The sequence below is a fragment of the Mytilus edulis genome, chromosome 5, assembly GCF_963676685.1.
Source record: "Mytilus edulis chromosome 5, xbMytEdul2.2, whole genome shotgun sequence".
NCBI lineage: Eukaryota > Metazoa > Mollusca > Bivalvia > Mytilida > Mytilidae > Mytilus > Mytilus edulis.
In genome coordinates this window covers 32,088,672-32,111,766 of record NC_092348.1, presented here as the reverse complement: position 1 = coordinate 32,111,766, position 23,095 = coordinate 32,088,672, and the positions used below count along the sequence as shown (strand labels likewise).

Below are 23,095 nucleotides of genomic sequence, written 5' to 3'. Positions count from 1 at the left end.
AAAGTATAGTTAAATATATATATATATATATATATATATATATGTTATCATTTAAGACTGCAGAGGTTTTTGTACTATTATATGGTTAAAGGGAACTGAGGTGAAATTGAAAAATATGTAGAATTTAGAATTGATACTATAAGTCAGATAAGCATAAGAAATAAGTTAAGCTAAATATATTATTAGTTTAAAGAGCTCCTTTTCGATATTTTTTTTCAAATGGTGGGAAAAGGCTGACTCGGACTGTTACCTTATATTTGCATTGGTATTATTCGGGTCTCAAATCGAAATAAATAAATCTTAATCTGCTTAAATCTTAGTAAATGAACTTTTATGAGCTATAAATATCTTGTACACAAGGAAAAATGAGTTTTATGAGGTAAATATTTAACCCTGTTTCATAGCAGAAAATGAAATTAGTCCGAATATCTGACAAAAATTGCTAAACTTGACCTAAGTATATCATTAAGTTCTACAGTATTTAGTTGTAAAACTATTTTGTTACGACTCAAAAAACGTCATCGACCTTTCTGACGAAGACGGCGGTTCATAATTAATTTATTCATCAGTCTGTTAAAAAGTGTACACAAACACTATAATGGACAAATTTTGAGTTATGTTTATCTGTACATAAGTTGTTAATTAAATAGAACACTTATACAATAAAGAAATATATTAAATCAAAGCAATTGTAAAGTTGTTTGCAGCGACTAAAAAGAACTACCATTTAAGACATAAGGCTTACGATTAAGTACGCTAGACGTGTGTTTTATCTTCACATTTTTAAGTGGCGTTTTGATTAAATAAGTGATTACTAAAAGGATGACATTATATCTTTAAAAAAAGATGCAAATATTTCACCACTTCAAACACCAATATCGTTACTCATATTTGTAGTACTTTAAGCTTGTATAAATGATAACAACACTTAATAATATGAAACATAAATGAAAAGGCTATATAAAAGTTCTGACAATACGTCATATTGGCAACACATATCCACAGAAATTGTACACAAACACTCAAACACACATATGAATATATATTTATAAATTTAAAAACAGATGAAGAAGAAAAACGAAACACCCAAAAATAAAAAATAAATAATCTAAATGAACTTATCATTTATCTGAAAATTCAATAGCACGACGATATGATTTTATAAAAAATATATCTTTTAGAGAAATGGTATTGATGATCAAATTTTTATGTTTTGTTCAAATCTTTTGAAATAAACATATTGCATACTAATCAAAGTCATGGAAGTTATTATTGTTACAATGCAGAGATGCAATGTCAGATTATTTGAATCAAATGCATTTAACATTTTTTTTACAATAAACATTAATCTAAGAAAATTTAGAGTGTTTCTGCTGCAAATTATTTCATGTGTTTTGATTTATTGTATAGTTCAATTGCGAGAGAATACAAATTAAAAAGAAAGACTAAATATTTATGTGAAAAAAAATCAAACTGACTATTTATTTTGTATGAAAAAGGACTATTTGGTGATATATAATTTGTTCTAAACATCTCTACATTAATGCTACTTGATTAAAAAAAAAGAAGAATCAAATTGAAATACAACTGAGCATTATTGTCTTTGTGTTATATCTTAAGTTCGAGTTTCTAGTACTTGCATGTGAAATGACCTTCGTGCTGTATATGTTGTGTACAAGTTATCATTTTGTACAAATTATAATTTGTACAAAAATATTGTACGAATTATAATTTGTATTTTGACTTTGTACAAATTGTAATTTGTATTTTGACTTTGTACAAATTGTAATTTGTACAAAAAGTGCTTGTACAAATTACAATTTGTACAAAAATGGACAAAAATTCACTTATAACTTGTACAATAATTTATCATATGAATTTTGGTGCAAAAGCATTGATACACATTATGCATCATGGATTATATGATTTGTTTTATTATTTAAATGATAACTTGACAAGCATGTACAACAGAACAGAGCTAGGCAAATTTAAAATAGCAAATGCAAAATTAAAAAATTTTAATTGGACATGTTAAACATCTTTTTAATGTCATATTTAACAACATGAAACCTTCCTTCACTATTACAGCAATTTATCTACACAATATGCTCTCCAATTAACAAATAGAGTAATCTTTTTATTTTTAGATACATTAACAAATTTACATAAAATTGGCATTGGGAAACTATCTTGATATAATTCAAAAACTTAAAAGGTATATTGTGGATTATGCGTTGGATACCAAGTTTCGTGGATATCGTGGGTACAGGGGAAACACGAATTTAAATGTCTAACGAAATACACATTTTCAAAAGGAATGTATGCAGAATTTTCCATATCAACGAATTTAAATATCCACGAACATTGAAGTTTTCATCACTCCACAAAAATTGGTTATAACTTATAAGAAAACAACACAATCATGTTAAATAATTTCAATTATAAATTGATGAACAAGTCAATTAATTCAACTACATGTAGGTGTTATTCCCTATATTATTTACAAAAATTAAGAAATTTAGAATAACCAATATTAATTATAGTATCATATTTATAACAGTTGATATTATATCATCAGCATCCTGTCTTAAATATATAACAGCTAAAACATTAAGACGGACATTTATAATATATGACATACAAAGCCACTATTAACAGTGAGACAACTGACATTGTGCATTCATATCATTAAAAAGAACTCCACACACATATATACAAACGCATGGTAATTAACTGAATTCAAATGCTTTAATGATAAAATAAATATAAGTATGTGTACAAAATGTGATTCAAACAAAAACTTAATAATCATGTATATATACATATATAAATTGGTTAACAATACTATTTAGCATGGAAAGATACAATATTTACAATGCAATTAAAAATGAACGCAATATTTTGCAAGACAAACTAGACCCATCAAATCGAACTCCTTTCATTAATATTCTGTAAATACTAAACACTATAACCCCTTGACTTTATATATTTAAATGTATAAGTTTTAAGAGAACATTTTTTGAAAAAAAAACGCTGAATAGCAATATAACAAGTCATGTTTTTATCATGTGTAAAAAAGTATCATACATGAGCAACTGAACATCGTATTTTTTACAACTAATCTAATCAAACAAAAAATGAGAGTAATTTGATAGTATTTAATTCAATCTGCCTATACTTCTAAAAAATCTGTGAGACATCCTTCACAATCGGTAATTCTTTTTTTCACAATAGATGTTAAAACTCTAGATGGAGATACCTCAATAAATTGTTTAACATTACTTTCATAAGCAGATACTATCGTTTTTCTCCACTGTACAGGTTCAACTAGTTGTTTTTTAAGTTGTTCTTTTATATCATTAGTATCTTCTGAAAAACTCCCAGTAACATTCATAAGAACAGGTGTGCGAGGTTTTTGAAATTCAACTGAATCTATTAATGGGTCAACAACAACAGTCGCTTTCTTCATGTACATCGAATGGAAAGCTCCTGCAACACGTAATTTCCGAACGTCAATAACATTCATACTTTCTTTATCTTTTGATTTCAAATAATCAACAAAAGAATCTATGTCATCATTTGCCCCGGCAACTGTGTGTTGATTATCCCCTAAATATGTGGATATTTCTAACGATTTAAAATTGATCTTCAAGTAATGTTGAAGCTGATCCATGCGAGGACCGTAAATACTAGCCATGGACGTTGATGATCTATTCGCTTCCTCTTCCATTGATTGTCCTCGTTTCCTTACAATTTCAAGGGCATCTTCAAACTTTAAAACACCGGCGTATACAAGCGCACAAAACTCCCCAACGCTAAGACCAGCTACACAGTTGATATTTGTTAAAATGTGTGGATTTTCTACCTTAATCTGCTCTATTTTAGCCAAACATCCTACAAATAGGGCAACCTGCACGAACGCAGTTGATTTCAGCCTCTCGCTCAATTCTTCATCATTTTGAAGACAAACGTCAAGAATGTTATAACCAAGAATTTTCCCTGCTCTGTTGAAAACATATCTTGCTTCAGCACTATCCTTCATTGAACGACACATTCCGACTTTTTGTGACCCTTGACCTGGAAACATCAGCATTTTGCTTGACTTATTTTCTTTAAAGGAACAGGAATCTGTTTGCAAAACATTATCTTTTCCGCGTTCAGTAACAACATCATTATTGAGACTTTTGCCTAATTTTGGTTTTAGATTACAGAAAATAAAATTGGCTAAAGCAGCTAAACTTGGGTATCCAAACGTATCAGCTATCTCCAATTGGTAGCCTATGCGTTTCCGAACGAGTGTCATCATTTGAACTGCAATTAACGATTCACCACCAAGGGAATTAAAATCATCCTCAGGATTTATATCTTGTACTCCTAACAGTTCAGACCAAATCTGTTTTAATTCGTTTTGCACAATCTGTTCTGTAGACAAATTGGTATCAGTTAAGTCAACGTCAGCGTCATCTTCTAATTCTATTTTATTCTCAAAATCTGTATCAATATTTTCCCACCAACGTGCTCTGCGAGACTCGGATACATTCAATGGTTTGACACAACAAACAAACAAAAATTTTTCTACTTCATTTCGGTCTTCTTCGTCAAATGGACAAGATACAATAGATGCAAATCCAATATCTACAAAATAATGTGCTGTCAGAGCTTACATATCTAGAAGTATTTCATACTCTTTTCATATGCTTTTAAAGAATAAAACATTTATTTTTCGAAACGTACAATTTATTTAGTTATAAAAATAATTTTAAACCAATATTCCTAGGAATTCTGATGTATAATATATTCTATTGTATATTTCATATATTTCATTTTTAGCCTTTGCGATTTATTTTAAATGGTAAATAACACCCAAATGAGCGTTAATATTTAATAACGTTCCGTTCTCGTTGTGTATGACGCATTAATTTTAATTGTTGGTATAATGTGGTATTGATAAATAGATTCCCTAAATACTGAGTTCCCCATAGCAAATAAAAAGGAACAACATAATTTGCCTTTCAACAATATCTACTTTTCATCAACAAGAAACGTTTCAACAAGCCTTGAATGTGCATCGATCATTTATTTGACTTTCGATAAAACCTTTTGTAATATGGAGGAAAGAATGAATTTAAAATCTATAACGAGTGTATTCATCAAGCGGTATCTAATTATAAAATACATTTTACACAAGAAAACGAGAGATGAATACAATCGATAACCATTCCACACTTGATATGGAATATTTTTAATAGTTTAAGTAGTTTCCATTCAATTCAAACATGGAAGGTAAACATTTTTTCTTCAAATATTCCTATTATTAAAAAAAAAAAAAAAAAAAAATATGTACGAGCCTGTCGAATGCATTAAAGTCACGCTATCGGGCTTATCCACCAAAGCAATTGGCCGTTTCAGAATCTAAAGCATCATGGGTAATTTCATTGTTCGTACCCCAAAGTGAAAATAACGTTACGTCATTGGTTGAATTTCGATTGTTAAGGACGTTTTAAACCAATCAAAACGCTTTGGTGTACGCTTTTGAAAATATTACCCAGGATGCATGAGATTCTGAAACGGCGAATTGTTGGGTTCGTGTTGCTCAGTCTGTAGATATTGTGTTCTGTGTACCATTGTAGGTCTATTTGTCGTTTTTTGCTTTGTTTATAAACCTAACATTGTCCGATAGATTAGACTTATGAATTTGAATTTTCTTTTGGTTTCTTTTGCCTCTTTAAAAAAAATTATAATTGTCTCATTGCTTTTTTACAATTAATCATTAAAATAAAAAACAAATCCATAAACAATAATGAATATGAGCCCCGAACGGACATATAAACACTAAACATGGACATCAATCAACGATGTGTTTGACAATGGGACAACCAGAGTTCAAACGACAAACATTTAAGTTGCTGAACGCTCTTGTAAGACTCTCGTACAAGTTTCTATTTTATATGGATTCAAAAATATAATTTTGTTCAAAATCAAAAATATTGATTTATTGCATCGTTGATTAAATACACACACCAAAGTGTTATATTAGTGACAAAATATTCGTGAATCCTTTGTCAGACCGTGTGAAATAGCTGATCGAGGCTTATATTATTATAATTGTACATCAATTTTTCATATTTTCATAAAATTAAACAAAAAATAATACATACCAGACAGAATGTGTTCCCATTTCTCAGGTTCCATCATAGGCTCAAACGGTCTAAGATCATAGTCTTTGAAAAACCACCATCCATCTAGTACACCCCAGGCTAATGTTGCCCATGTTTCGTTCTTTGCACTTTCAATTATGAACAAGGTACCGTCTTCCCCTAAACATGACTTCAAATTCACAATAGAAGTTTTGATACTGTCAGTTGTGTGAATAACATTATAGGAAATCACAATGTCGAACGTACCGATAACGCCTTGTTCTAGAGCAGATTTTGTTATATCAAATGTACAAAATTTCATAGAGTGCGAATATATTTCAAATGTATTCTTTGCATTTTCAACGAAAGCTTTTCCGAGGTCGGTGAACCAATATTCAATGTTTCCTATGTCTGTAAACTTTGGAAGAAGCTGTCTTGTTACATGTCCCATACCGGCACCTACTTCTAGTATTCTTATTTTCTTCCCTCTTCCAGTTAGTTGGTCAGCGTACGATGCTATCGTCTGCATATATGTATTGTAGTAAACGTCTCCAAGTGGATCGCCAAGTTTATCAAATCGGAACATAAAATTTAAATCGCCTTGGGGATAAATTACTGACAATGGGCTCATGTTTCCCCATAAAACACTACGCAAGTGTTGTGAACAATATAACGGAAATCGAAAACAGTCTGCCCAAACAGGGTATTTTTTCATGGCATGATCAGCTACGTTTGTTGGATCAACATCAAGTATATCACTGCAGTTAAAAAAATATGAATCCAATTTCAATACTGTTTCGTCTTTTCCCGTTGCTCTTACAAATCCGTTGTTTAAAAGCTCCCTTATCATAACAAAAAATAATTTATCGTACTGTTCTAGCATGCCTGTGATTTCGAACGATTCTTTCAGAGATATGCTTCTGTTATTAAGTACATGAGTGGATAGGTTTGTAGTACGTAGAAGTTTTATAATAACAGATGAACAAAATCTGCCTTGAAGGTATGCTAGGTCGTCTGTGGCCATTAATGGTAAAGACCTTATAATTTCCTTGCTTTCTGATACCTTTCTGTCCAACAGATCATACAGGTTTTCGATTTGTACAAGTCTGGTTTTTCGATCCAGCCAATGTCGATTTTCTTCAAACAAAGCCAATGTTACACCAAATGCTGGGCACACATTATTAATCTCTTCTTCAAAAATATCGGAAATGTCAATCTGATTGTCATGTATAAAGGATCTAAAGTAGTTTATCTCCGAATTTACTATGCATGTGCCAGGAAATGAAACGTGCATGTCGCTGCGGATTTTACAAATCTGTATAAAATCTTCCGCTTTCGATGTCGATTGTACAATAGACAATAAGCGTATTGCTTGTGGTGGTGTTTTTACATCAATTGCTAAACGAAATTGACCGTGACCAACATTCGCCATACACATTTGGTGAAACCTCTTGGCAACTACTAAACACATACCTTCGAGGGAATTCAGAGATGCCTTTTGCATTGTTTCTTTGATAAGGCAATCATACAGCCAGGCTTGTTTTTGTATATGATGGAAGGACTTGCCTCGGAAAAACAGCGGGAAGCTTTGCTGTTTTCTCACTTTTTTAATACTTTTTGCATCATGGTTTGAAATTATTGCATGGCAGTTCGTCCCAGTTAAGCCAAATGCGCTAATACCAGCAACTTGTTTTCCCGAACTGTTACATTCCCAATCTTGAATTTCGGTTACAACAGACAAAGCGGATTCTCTCAGTTCTGGATTCGGAATTCTAAAATTTGCAGATGGTGGTATCTTATTGAACATAAATGTTGCCAACACCTTCACTAGTCCAAGTAACCCAGCTGTCGTGTCTAAATGTCCAAACATACTCTTTGATGTACCAATAGCTACGTTCTCTTTAAATATTGATGATAAAGCTGATATTTCTACTTTATCCCCTAGCTTTGTGCCTGTGCCATGTGTTTCAATATAACCAATATCTGCGGCTTTTATACCGGCAGCCAGGAGTGCTTTATGTATGACATCAGTCTGTGAGGTCGAAGACGGAGCTGTGATTCCGTTCCCGTGTCCAACACTGTTTGATGCAACACTGTTAACAATACCATATATATGTTTGCCTTGCTTTATTGCTGAACTTAATCTTTCCACATATAAACATAAAACACCTTCACCAACGACAGTTCCGTTTGCATTTTCATCAAAAGGTCGACAGGTAAAATCTGGTGAAAGAATTCCTGCATTTCCAAAGACGCCGGTTCTTCCTGGATAAATCACAAGATTAGCACCTCCTACTAACGCCCCGTCACATTCGTTCTTTTTAATAGCTTGACATGCATGTTTTAATGCCATTAATGAAGATGAACAAGCTGTATCGACAAGCATACTTGGTCCTTTTAAATTCCACTGGTACACAATACGTGTAGCAACCATTCCTGGTAAAAGACCTGATACGCAGATTGCTTCATCTGGATAATTAAGCTGTGAATATCCAATATCAATAGTACTGAGAAAAACACCAATATTAGCCCCATTTACATTACTGATGTTTTCTCCTTCGAGTAAGGCCTCTGTTGCTACTTGCAGTAACAGTCTTTGTTCTGGAGACATGAACTTTGCTTCACCAGGAGGAATATGGAAAAAATCGTTATCGAATTGATCTATTCGATCTAAAAAGGACCCTCGATATGTATCTGTGGTTGGAATAGATTTAGAACAGTCTTTAAAATCTGAAATCCTTTCTTGCGGAAATTGTTGCACTAGGTCTTCTCCATTCTTAAGTTCCTCCCATAACTGCGGTAAAGACATAATGCCACCAGGTAGACGGAGTCCCAATCCAGTTATTACTATATCTTCAGAATCTGTTGAACAATCATCATTTGCTACTTTGTTTTCTGATTCCAATATTTGTTTGCCTTCAATTTGGTTAGCCAAAGTCAAGATAGATGGATACGAAAATAAATCAGCAATTCCTATTTTGAATTTTGTCTCCTTTTTAATAAGAGAACAAAATCGAACTAATGTTAAAGAATGACCTCCATTCTCCATGAATGTCAGATTAACATCTATAACATTTATATCTGTTATATCCATTGCTCTTGCGAATAAGGCTTTCAAAACATTAGCAGTGTCCGAATCTTTTCCATCATGTTCACATGTTATTCTCTTACATTTTAAGGCATTCATGTCTGATAAAGATGGCAGACTTTTCCTGTCAATTTTGCCATGTTTTGTAATTGGAAGTTTTTTCAAAAAGTGAACTAAATCAGGAACCATGTAGTAAGGTAACTCACTGGAAAGTATTTGCTTTATCTTATTAACGTTCATATCTACTGAATGATTTGGATACATCTCAACAAATGCACATAGGTACTGAGTGTTACTTGATTTGTTATCAATTAAAACGGAAACACATGCTTCTTTGATGTCTTTTATTTTGAGAATAATTCGTTTTTCAATTTCTAAAGTGCTTATGCGAAATCCTCTCAACTTCACCACGTCGTCTGACCTACCATATAGCTCTAGATTCCCAGACGGTAACCAGCAACAAATATCTCCGGTTTTTAATGCATATTTCTCTTTTCCAATTTCAACAATTTCAGTATCACCAGACGCAAGGACGTTTCCGCTAATATAGAGTTCACCAATAGTTCCTATAGGAGATGGAAGTAAAGTGTTTGTATTTAGGACATGAAGTGATACTCCTGGTAATGGCTTTCCAATCGGAACTGTGCCACTCCTTGTACAATGTACATTATCACTGTCAAAATATGTAGAATCAATAGTAGCTTCCGTCATTCCATAACTATTAATAACACGCTGATCCGGTCTCAAGATTCCTTTTATATTTTCAAAGATGTGACTGTGTGTAGCATCCGACCCCAGAACTAAAATTTTTAAACTTTCGAAATCGGAAGCATTACTGTCTTCTATCAAATGTGATGCAAAATGCGGTGTCACTTCTATGAAAGTTATATTATGGTATTTTATCTGATGTTGAATGTAGGAAACGTCCAATCGTCGTTCGTCTGGACAAAGAACAAGTTTGCCAGGCATGCAAATCAATGAACGCACGAGATCTCCAACAAACACGTCAAATGACACTGGTGCCCATTGAAAAACATTTACCTCATATTTATCCATATTATACACAGTCTTCCAAGCATGGGAAACAACATTGAGGTTGCAATGGGACATTTTGCACATCTTTGGTACACCTGTAGATCCAGACGTTTGAATGGCATATGCTACAATGTCTGATTTTCTTGATGCTTCCTGACTCCAGAGGAAGCGGTTGTATGTATTTTCAATAAGAGTTTCAACATTCATAACTGGACAGGTGAAGGACGCTTCTATCACTGTTTTATAATCTTCATCGGAACAGTGATAAATAATTGCTGCTGGTGTAATTCGCGAACTTATATCTTTTAAAACTTTCTGGTTTGATATAGAAACTGGAAGAAAGTGTCCACCGGATTTCCAAACGCCCAATATCATTGCAACAGAATATATGTCCTTCTTTGTAAACAATAACACAGGATTTGACTCCAAAATGTCCGCATTTATTTCTGTACAAATACCCTCTGCGATTTGTGATGCCATCTTATTTAGATTTTGATATGAGATAACGTCCTCATCGCAAACGACAGCTGTATTATCTGGATGTTTTTCTGTGTTCATTTCAAACTGTATATGCATTTTCTTATCCGTAAACACTTGACTGTCGTTCGGAATTTCGTTTACAGAGAACATCTGCAGCAATTGTATCTCTGATGACGATAAAATGTCCATGACTTTTAGTTGTTGATCCAATGGTGTATCCCTGGAACAAAGTTCAGTCAAACTGTTACTTATTCGCTCAACTATAGTGCTGTCTAACACATCTTCTGCCCATTCAAACAAAACTGATGTCTGTTTGTTCCTTTCGTCAACAATTATATCTATACTTAACGACATCTTTGCATGTTTAGAGTATACCCTAATCTCGTCTTTCTCAGTGTTGGTTCTGCTGTAATTGAACATTAGAGAACAGAATGAACTAATGCTTTTCTTGTGAGTTGTCCATAACATTTGTGCTAATTTATCTAATGGGTATGCACGAGACTTTTGTGCTAACAGTAAGACTTCTTCAACATGTGCAATATATTGTCGCCATGTTAATGATGGGTTAAAATTTACCCGACAGAGCAAAGTATTGACAAACAATCCATCCGTTGATTGGTGCAAGTCGTCTCGTAGTGTAACAGGCACCACAAACGTCATATCATCAACACCAAGATATCGTTGTAGTACAATTGATGTGCAGGCGAAATAGTATACGAATTCGGTGGTTCCCAAATCTTTAGTAATTTTTGAAATGCGAGTTTTACTGCTATTTGTTATATAACTGTGTAAATGTTTTGCTTTGTATGGAATAGTTTCGTTCCAGATTGATTCTGACATTGGCAATAGTGACAAATTTACTTCTGGTGGTAGCGTTTCAAACTGATCTTTCCAAAATGACTCATCAGATAAGCATTCCCTACTTTTCAAATATTGCTCTTCCACGGAAACATATGTCGAATACGATAATGATTTCGAACATTTGTCGGCGTCTTCACCATTCAGTATTTTTTTCAAATCATGTTTTAGACATCGTAAAGTTACCTCATCAGAAACAATATGATGTACATGAAAAACTAAACAATCTGAGGTTTGTGTTTGCAAGTATCGACACCTGATTAAAGAAGAAGATATGACTTCCATTTTTGGTATTGTATCTGAAATGTATTTTGCAATGTCATTATTCTGTTTTACAGTTTCATAGATGACTTTATGTTCACGTTTGGAATCAATACACCTTGTGTATTCTCTGTTGTTTTTGACCAATCGAATTTCTGTTTTTAACTCTGGGTGTAGTGATAAGATGTTCTTAAACACGTCGTCGATATTGATGCCTTTTCTTGTTTTCATCGCAATTGTTTCCACATAAGCCGTAGAATTGGGAGAATATTCCTGCATAATGAGCATCCCTTTCTGTGCAGTAGACAAATAACAGCTTTCTGTATTTTGTACTTGAATGTCGTGCAATTTTGGTGCATTTAAAACTATATTTACAAATTGTTTGTATATTGGATGTTTTAGTATATCAATGATACTAATTTCAGTATTACCTTCTCGTCTTAACTTTGATACTAAAAATACAGCTAAAAATGATGTTCCACCAGCTTGCAGAAAATCGTCACTTTCGGCTGGGGGTTGATGTGTGCATAAGACTTCCATCCAACTTTGTTTAACAAGTTCTTGGAGATCTTCCGTGTTTTTCTGAAGGACTGGGGAAAACGCTGCACATATGTTTGATGTTTCAAATGGTATAATGGGAAACAAGTTGTGTTGTAAAGTATGTTCCTGTTGTAAACGTGTCCAAGTATTGGCTATCCACTTCTGAACATCGGTAAGCGTACTTCCTTGAAGTGAAGATATATTTCTATGATGTTCTTTATTTTCAGGAGTATGGTTATTTCTAAAAGAATCATTATTTATATCATCTGTAATGACCATAACGTGAAGGTTCTCACAATAACCGTCAAAATCAGGTTGATTAAGAGTTATCTTTATTCTTTGAACCTCTTCTGAGACGCTTTCAATACCAAAACCTGAGAGAAAATTCAGAATAGGTATATTTCGACCTGTGCTTTGCAATGCCATCGTAACTGTATTCTTCTTGTTAGTTTGTTTTCCCAGTTCATCAATTATCCTGTGCTCAACAAAGCGCCCTAGAGCTCTGCAACTAACAACCCACTGTTTAACAATAGCATCATAGTCTGAAATTTTGTCGATAATGCAAATGCTTATTGCGCCGTATGATCCAAAATTATCGGTCAGCGAAATCACCCAGATTTGTGTTTCATCACATTTGTCGTCTAAAGATATATGTATGTTGTTCAACTTAAACTGATTAGTCCGGAAAAGTAACTCATTACATCTGGAATAAAGTCCTGCATTTTGTAATAAATCTTTCTTGGTTGTTTTCATTATATACAGTTTCATTTTCCAAGAGAGAAGTAGCTCGGTCATCATCTCACTGCTTGATTTCGACTTTATGTCTACTTTTGAAATAGCGTGTTGTCTCTTAAATTCTTGTTTGTACATATCTGTTCTATCTGCTGTATCGATGGTATTGTCATGACCGTCCAAAAACCAGAAATTTTGTAGGTAAGCAGCAACAAGCTTTTCGTCATTTGGGAACTTAAGTGTCAGTACTTCCGGACAAGACAATATCATTTCCTCGCATTCAAGACTGTTGTCATCTATGAAAATAAAGGAGTCAAGTCCAAGATTCAACAAGGTGGCAAGATGCCTAATATTTTGTACTTTTGAATCCCAATTTGCTTGAATTGATACAAAATCGTTCAGTCTTAGAGACCAATCCGACTCCAAGTTTTGAAAAGCACGTTCGATGTCCTTGTGATAATTTTTACTAATAACAGCCAAAACCATTCCATATTTCTTTTGTTCAAGTAAGAACTGCTGTAAACACACATTTCTTGTGTTTGATTGAACCCTTTCCTGGGCACACTCACCATGCCATAATGTATAATCTGCATCAACAACAATAACCTTATGTTTTCGTTTGAAGATAAGGCTATGAATAGCTCTAGCAATAAGTAATGCAAAGTGTCTATATCCTTCCTGAGTGAATGGCATACCATATCTTATATCTGATTCGCTGTCATAAAATATGGTTGTAAATTCCTCTGGCAGAATGATCTCTTTGATACCCTGTGACAACTGGTATGAATGTTTGCTTTTATTAAAAACGTTGTTTGTGTTTACTACAATAATTTTGTGAACAGCTTTTAAATCATTGCATAGGAGGCTAAATTGATCCCGCTCAATCTCATTTTTATGACGTGGGATAATCACTAATATTGTTGATGGAGCATTTTTGTGTCTTAAAAGCGACTGCATTAAGTTCTCTTGTTGATGAATAATCAACTCATCAAGACGTAAATTGCAATATTTCAAAGCTTCTAAAATCAAATGTTTGCAGCTTGGATCTATATTGATTGCTGATATTATTTCCACTCTACCACTTTGAACAGTTCTGTCATTAATGTATGGTTCTCTTATTTGAACACATGTTTCCTGTGATTCAGTAATTATGGCATCATTCATTGTCTTTAATTCGTCCTGCATATGTTGCATAAGGCTATCAACAAGAGATGAGCTTAATGCAGATGAATCGAAAAGGAATCCAACGGTCAAATATCCTCTGTGCATCCATGATATAATTTCTAAATCAAATTCCATAACTTCATCTAGTTGCCGGTGAAATCGTCCATCAAGCAGATGTGTTTTCATTATCTCAAGCCAAGGAATGTGCTCGAACTTGTACTTTCCTCCATCAAAAATTTGCTTTGTTGAAGCATCCAGTGACCCTTGGTACACAAACATTATGTTTGGATACGATAAAGATATATGTCCTCTTGACTTCAGCATGTCAAATCCTATCCCTCTGTTTGGAATATTATTCATATAATCCGAAATATTTCTCATTTGCGTATGAATTTGTTCCTTTAATGGTGTGTCTAAAACTATGGGATATTTGCTTGTGCACCAACCGACAGTGTCTGTAGAATCAACATCTTTAAGATTTCTTTCATGACTTTCCATACAAAGCGATGATCTATTGTTTCCATGCAATTTACACATACTCCGTCCAATTGCTGTTAACAAAATGTTTTGTTCGGAGCATCCACTTGAAATTGCCAAAGATCTGACATCTTTTGATTCAACCATGAACTCTATCCATTTTGCTGTTAAAAAGTTGTTTGACTTGTTGTTCGGTTTAAGCTGACCAGTTTTCTGACATTTTACTCCAATTTCTTTCCAATACAACACCTCTGATTCTGCAATTTCTATACTTTGATTATGAAAGGTAGTGCAAAACTTTTCAAATGGTAAAACACATCTTTTTAGAGCTGGTGGGTTAGTTGGGTTATTACTTAGACGATTAAAGGCGTCTGCTAAATCTTCTAAAACTTGCTGCCATGACACTATATCTATTGCAATGTGATGTATTACCACAAGACAAAAGTGTTCTGTTTTTCCTGATGGCTTTGCTATGTCAATTATGCCTGCATTTAACAGAATACCATCCGCTAGAGAATGACTTTTCTCTAATCTTTCAGAAAGTTCAATGAAGGTAGGTTCATTCCACATACTGGTATTATTTTGGTTCATTTCAATCTTTTCGATTCTCGGTTGATCTTCTCCCAGTGGAAGAATTTCCTGTAAGGTAACATTATTGTTTGTGTAGAATCTAGATCGTAGTGATCCATGTTTCATCATGATACATCGTAGAGCTAACCGTAAAATGTTAATGCTTATTGGATTATCAAATCGCAATAAGGCTGGCATTGAAAACAAATCATGGTTCATACGATATCCCGATATATAGCTATGCACTATAGGTGTAGGCTTGGAAATCCTATGGTCTTCACAATAACTTTCCGTTTCTTGTGAAAAGGTAGTTTTTATTTCAGGACAAGCTATCAATTGTCGAATAGTTGGATTTTGAAATATATCTGTTACAGAAATGTTGAACCCAGCTTTTCGCATTTTTCTAACAACATGAATAGCTTGCAGAGAATCTCCAGATAAGTCGAAAAAAAAATTGTCATTCAGAGTTGGTAGATGATTAATTGGAAGTACACTTTGCCAAATTTCTTTCATCTGTCTTTCTATCTCAGATTCATGGGGGTTAGTTTCACAGATATCATGTCTCTCGATGGTTGACTGTAGCTCATCAATACAGAGCCTCTGAATTAAAGGAGTATTTATTTTCCCGTTCGCATTCAGAGGGGCTTTGCTAACTTGGATAAAGACATTTGGAATAGCATGAATTGGAAGACAACTCCTCAGTGATGATTTAGCTTTACTAACCCATGATCGATGAGATTCATGCGTAAGTTGCTTATACAAAATTGCTGCTCCAAGGTAATGTTGACGTTTGTATAAAAATGAACATACCCATACTTTGTTAACAAGAGGCTCATTTTCTATGGAGTGTTGCACTTCTAATAAATCGACCCTGAATCCCTCGATTTTTAATGTCCTGTTGCTTTCCCGACCGAAGTACGCCAAATCTCCAGACATTGGAAGACATTCAACAATGTCGTCTGTTAGTAACATTACTTCCCCGGGTCTTCCGAAATCAGCCGAAACGAAAGATTCTTTAACCTGTGTTTGTTTGAGTATACCAATGCCGGTAAAGTCTATACAAAGACATTTACCTCCGATAGCGAGTGTACCTCTGCCTCCTATTGGCACTTGAAGGTTATCTTTTCTCACAACAACAGCAATCACATTTTGTATTGGTTTTCCTATTGTTACAAAATTCGACTGGTTAACTGGAATATCAGAGCTTTTGAAACATTTAAAAATGCATCCAACTGTTGCTTCTGTTGGTCCATATTCATTCCACACCTTAAATTCTTTACCACTCATGTTACATTTTAAATCCGAAAGAAGTTTCGGAGAAACTTCTTCACCTCCTAAAATGAAATCTGATATGCTGATTGATTGTCTAGCAGTAGCCAAAATGGTCTCTAACTGTAGAGGCGAAAATTTTGCAATTGTGAGATCATTTGACAAAGCAATTGCTTCGTACGAGTCATGAAAGTTCGGAAAAATTTTGATTTTACTTCCATTCAGCAATGGTGGGAAAATGCTTGTTACAGTGAAATCGAATGTTAGTGGCGAAAAGAAAGGAATCGTAGATTCGGTCGTAAAGTTGTATGTTTTTGCTGCCCAAAGAACGTAATTTAGTAAAGCTTCATGACTAATGATGACTCCTTTTGGTGTTCCAGTTGTTCCGGAAGTAAATAAAATGTACGCCTGATCAGAAAATGTTATCCCATCTATCCATTCGTCTTCAAATGCGTTTGGATTCTGAGAACGAATATTTCCTGCAGCATATGTGTTGACGTCATTCTTCTTGTTATGATGGTTACAAACATTTGTAAATATTGCGTCAAATCGAAAATCGGTAAGTTCGTTTGATATGGTGTATATTTTTCTAGAAAATGTCACACTTTGTATCTTTTCAGAATTGTTGCAAATATTGCTCAAAAAGTCTTTCGAAAGGAAAAGCTCGTCGTTCCATTCGGTCTTTACTCTTAAATTCGGGTTTTTTTCCTTGAACAATTTTGTAGATGTTATCAAATTGGTTTGCAGATCTAAATCCATGATATCTCCGATAAAAATAACACCATTATCACTGAGTAGATTTTCGCATGCCGCAAATACTTTCTTGAAATAGTTATGACCAGGAAAACAATGCACGACACTATTTATGATAATAACATCGAAATTTTGATCTACCAGCTTGTGAACATCATGAGCTGAGACACAAATAGCTTGAAAATTACAATCATCTTTGTATTGTTTTGAAAGTTTGTTGACCATAATTTGTGAGATGTCAGTCGCTAAATAGAATCCTACAAGTGGCCTCACCTTTTTTGTCGTTATTCCTGATGCACAACCAATTTCCAATACTCTCGCATCTTTGAAGAGATAATCTTGCAGTTTCATGCGAACATTTTCTGCATACTCGTTCATCTCATTTTCGGTCATGTATTCCCCAGTATAAGAACTTTTCCAACCTCCTCCTTCAGTATCATTTTTCGCTTCATCGGCTACAGAGTTCCATAGTTCCTTTTCCATCAAAGGTGAATCAAGGTTTTCATCAAGTCCCGCAAAGTTGTCGGCATCTAAGCATACTATGGTCTTAACTGCATGACATGCCCATTGCAAATGGTTTGCAATTGATAAATGTGAACGACCAAAGAGGATTATTTTACATTCTGCCTCAGTACAAACTTGCTGATTTTTGTTTTTGCCATTGTTCTTGTCCAATGGAACATAGGTTAATCCACTGATCATACAACTAATCATTGCCAAAATTGCATAATAGCTGTTATCTATCAAAAGTCCTACACGAGAACGCTGTGGAATGTCACAATGTTTTCTGAGGAGTACTGTCAATTGTTTTGCATGTGTTAATAAAGAACCATACTTGTACCTAATCTCATTTTCAAAACATGCTACATCATCTTCGTTTTTGTTAAAGCTAGTGAATAACTTTTTTGATAGCGTTTGATTTTCTAGATTAACGGTTTCACCACAAAGAATTGACTTCGAACTGTAAGTTAGATCTATGGGCGAATCTGATGATATAACAGTCGCTAATTCCTGTAACATGTTGGTAGATGGTTTACTAACACTTTCAAGTAAGCGACAAAAACTATTTGCAATGTTCTGTGCGTATACATCAGAAAACACATCGCTATAATATTCTAATGTAAATCGCATACCACTTCTTTCCTGGAGAAAGTCGAACTGCATATCCCATTTTGAAGTATCATTATGCAAAAGTCTTCTCTCTGTGTGAAGTCCTTCAGGCGGCGAGACGTGTTCGGATTTGTTTTCTGTATTGTGGTAACAGACATATATGCTGAATATTGGTGTCTCACTTGTGTCCCGCGGTAAGTTTAATTGGCTCACAAGATAGTCAAAGGGTGCATCTATGTGATCGTATGCTTGCATGAATGTATTGGAAACTATTTGGACTATCTCCTCGAAAGACTGGTGACCTTCGAGCTGAACTCGAAGGACTAATGTGTTAATAAAACAACCGATAACGTTTCCTAGTTTTGAATTGTTTCGACCAGCAACAGGTGTTCCAATGATAAGATCGGATTCTCCACTATAAATTTTCAGTAATACAAAAACACATGACAGAAGGGTTGAAAATAAAGTGTGATTTCTCTGGACTAACTGAACATTTTCAACAATGGTATTATCAATAAAAGTTGTAATTCTTTTTCCTTTGTTTGTGAACATGTTGGGTCTTACTTTATCTCCTGGAAATGTGGTGCGTGGTAGTTCTCCTGCAAGCTTCTGTTTCCAGTATGACATATCTTTAGATAACTTTGATTTCGGTAGACTGGTACTTTGTTGTTCCTCGTAAGCCCATTCGGCATACAACGGTTTCTGTATTGAGGTATCGTAGTCACCACCTTCGCACATCTTTTTGTATGTGGACCATAATTCATTGTAGAAAATAAAATGTGACCAACCATCAAAAATAATATGATGTATTACCATTGTGAAGTAATAGGAATTATTTGGCAAATGATAAAGTTTGCATCTAAAAAGAGGCCCTTTTGTCAGATCGAAGGGAGTTTTATAATCTTGTTTGTATAAATCCATGACCTCAATATCTGGATCCTGTACCCGAGTGTCTAACTTAATTTCTTGTATTGGAAAAGCCATATCTCTTTTTATAATCTGAACAGTACCATCACCCCTGTCTTCAAAAATGGTCGAAAATGCACAATGGCGGGCTAAAACTACATTAACAGCTTTCACAAAGGCTGTTGAATGAAATTCCCCACTGAGTTTTATACAGTTTGTTGCATTATAGAGACATTGATCTGCAGTGATTTGTTGCATTACCCAAAGTCGCCTCTGGGCAAATGAAATCGGATAACATAGATCATTGTTCTCTTGGCATTCGTTGGAATGAGAAGAATGATGTAGTGAACTTAAGTTATGGCAGTTATCACTGATCCTTTTGATCCATGTTTTGTCTAGATTTCTCTGTACTAAGTTTATTAGGCCATTATAAGAAGGATCTTCATGGAAATCGGTCATCAATATTTTACAACCAAATTTCTCTTGCAGCTGCATAGATACTTGCGCAAACATAAGAGAGTCCATTCCAAAAGAATATAAGTTATCTGATACAGTATCCCAGTTAACATTCACGTTCAAAGCTTTGTTTAAAGCACTTTGTAGGAAGGTTTCTGCAGATTGTAAACTGCTGTCATCTTGTGGTTCAAGATTTTTACTGGATTCTTTCGATACTTTTTTGACGTTCAGCGCTTGGTGTTCAAGTGTCAACAGTTCACTATTGATAGGACACTTTAATTCTGGCCAGAATCTTGTGCGATCAAAACAATAAGTTGGTAGGTCTGGAATTTTCTTGAATCTACCTGGTTGCGAGTACAGTATTGTCCAGTCCACACTACAACCTTTCAGAAAACTATTTATAACTTGCTTGTTAGCATTATTCAATTCTTCAAAACAAGCATTATCCTTCAAATCCTCATTCAAAATTGAAAATGTCAGATCTTTGGCGTGCAAATCATTAGTCTCTACTTTCAGCATTGCATCAAGTCCAGTTAAAGAGTTTTCCATTTCTTGCCATTCTGTTCCCCATGCAACCGCTCTTACTAACATTTTTTTTTGTGCTCGTCCAGTATTGATAGTGTAACATGCATTCATCAAATTCTCTGTACTTTTGTTTGAATTTGTCAAAAAATACTTTTTCATCTTTTCAACAAACAAAGAGAGGGATTGTTTTGTTTTTGCTGCCATTGCAAACAGCATGACTTCTTTATCCGTGACGGGGTTTTCGTTGTCTAAAGTTTGTGGAACATGATGGTATTCTTTAACAACTGCATGAATGTTCGTTCCTAGGAGTCCAAACGCGCTAACACTGGCAAATCGTGCAGACAGATCGGGTTTTGGTAACCAATCAAGTGTATTTGTATTGACATATACAGGTGACTTCGACCAGTTAATATGACGATTCGGTTCTGAATAATTGATAGCTGCTGGAATCCTGTATTTTTGCATGCATATAATTGTTTTAATCAGGGAAACTATACCAGCTGCTCCATCTGCCAAATGTCCTATATTTGCTTTAACTGAACCTATAGGTATTTTCTTACATTCCACTGAAGGATCCTGTTGATGTTTAGTGAATGCCTTTGTAATGCCAGATATCTCGATCGGATCACCTAATTCTGTCCCGGTTCCATGTGCTTCGAAATAATCTATTTGATACGGGTTGATGTTTGCTAATGCATACGCTCTTTCGAGCATTTCAGATTGTGCCACTGGATGTGGTGCTGTAATACCGCTAGAATGACCATCCTGATTTGCAGTAGTTGCCTCTAAGATTGCCTCTATGTAATCCCCATCTTGTATTGCCTTGCTTAAGGGTTTTAACAGAATAACCCCACACCCTTCCCCTTTAGCGATGCCTTTTGCAGAAGCATCAAAAGCTCTACACTTAACATGTTGCCCGGTGATACCAAGCTGATTCCATATATCAGTTTTGACACTAACAGGAAGTAGATCAAGAGTGATTCCTCCAGCAATGGCCATGTCACAATCGCCTGATAGAAGTGCTTGGCATGCTAAATGTACTGCTAAAAGAGACGATGAACATCCAGTGGCTACCATCATGGCAGGCCCATGTAGATCAAAGGTATATGACACTCTTGATGAAATGAAAGGAGAATGATTTCCGTGTGAAATACTGGGATGGTTTTCTGTAAGTATAAATTTATATTTGTTCACAGTGTTTCCAACATAGACGCCCGTGTTCGAGCCTTTTATTTTTGATGCGTACCCTGCATTTTCTATCAATTCCCAGACAGTTTCGAGAAATATTCTTTGCTCTGGCTCGATGAATAGCGCCTCTCTGGAATTAACTTGAAACATATCTGAATCAAACTTGTCCACTGATTCAAAGAACGATCCAGTAAAAAAAGGATTTTCTGTATCAAGTAACTGGTCCCCATACGCTGACAGTACATGTTTAATGTCGTTGGCTCGGGATGCTGGGAAATCTTTAACAGTATCAACACCATCATTCATCAATTGCCAGAATTCCTCGCAATTGGCGGCATGTGGTAGCCGCACTGTTTTTGCAATTACAGCAACTGGAAATGTGCTGCTTGCCATTTCGTCTATTACATCTGAAAAGGTACAGTTGTTCATTTGCGGATAGTGTCAACAGTTTGATATTCACTAAATACAAAAAAGTGATCAAGCCTTGAATATCAGTTTTTAGTATTTAGTTTTGTCATGTACTATCGATCACTAGTAACCAGCATTAAGTTTGAACAATTAAAAAGATATTAAAGGTTGCACTTTGTAAATACAGCTGTTTCTCAAACCAAGCCTCTTTTGGGGAGATATATTATATTCATAGATAGTTTGATTTGTTGACATACTGGTTCCCAGATATTATCTCTATGTTCCATCTAATAAAGACATAACTTGAGACCGTTACCAGTATAAAAACATGCTATTGCGGTGAAAAATGAATTCTGAAGTAGGCAAAAAGTTAAGGCAGGGGTAGTACACAATTTTAGTATAAGTTTGAACTCTATAACAAGTTCGGTGTATATAAATGTTGACAATAAATCGCTTAGCCCTATGATTTGACCTTTGAATAAAATAGTAGTGCATATCAAAATTCTATTCTTAGATATAATTTTTCACGAAACTTCATGATAAAAAAAGTCAAAGTTTGTCTTTATTTACAGAAATGCAACCTATATTGGATTAAAAAAGAGAACACACAGAATATCTCAAAATATGGTTTATCACAGAGATTTTAAAGAAATTAACTCAAATATGAAGTTTCATAAATATTTCATGATGAATGAGAAAATCCTTGGCCTTAACTATGGTGAATCAGCATAAATGCACAGTTTACAGTATGCATGGTTTACTAAAAGCCCTGAATTAAGAATAGATTCATGATATATGCTTATTTGAAATCAAAATTGTTTAGAAATGCTTATATTCACTCTTCGTAGTCATTGCAACTCATTGATCCTTCCTAAATATTATTGGTGGGGCGTTTTTATCCTGTCTATTACCCAAAAGTTAGCGGTAACACCTAAATGTTCTCTTTTTGGTGACAGCTGCATAAACAAGTACAAGCTAGAATAACAAAAAGACCTCAATAAAACTTACAACAGTGTGAGCTATCCTAAATATGTACTAAATATTCAACATTGCTAGAAACAGAGGAAAAACTTCGAAAATGTGAGGCACCAGGGGGAAAATACAGGAAAATACCTACCCCTTGGTCATTAAACAGAAA

General features: G+C 34.5%; 1 protein-coding gene across 1 annotated transcript; it reads right to left on the bottom strand.

Moving 5' to 3' along the window:
• Window positions 1–873: 873 nt before the first annotated feature.
• Window positions 874–22,623, bottom strand: LOC139523453 (gramicidin S synthase 2-like). Its single transcript, XM_071317502.1, has 2 exons — window positions 6,159–22,623; window positions 874–4,635 (listed from the first exon to the last, which is right to left on the bottom strand). The coding sequence occupies exons 1-2, from the start codon at window positions 21,976–21,978 to the stop codon at window positions 3,173–3,175; spliced, it is 17,283 nt and encodes a 5,760-aa protein (XP_071173603.1). The 5' UTR covers window positions 21,979–22,623; the 3' UTR covers window positions 874–3,172.
• Window positions 22,624–23,095: the final 472 nt, after the last annotated feature.

Bases quoted from the DNA above. Each gene is read 5' to 3' on its own strand.
- LOC139523453 (XM_071317502.1), bottom strand. From the start codon at position 21,978: ATGAACAACTGTACCTTTTCAGATGTAATAGACGAAATGGCAAGCAGC. The intron at 4,636-6,158 runs GTATGTATTATT...ATTATTTTGTAG, and splicing joins ATGGGAACACATTCTGTCTG to ATATTGGATTTGCATCTATT.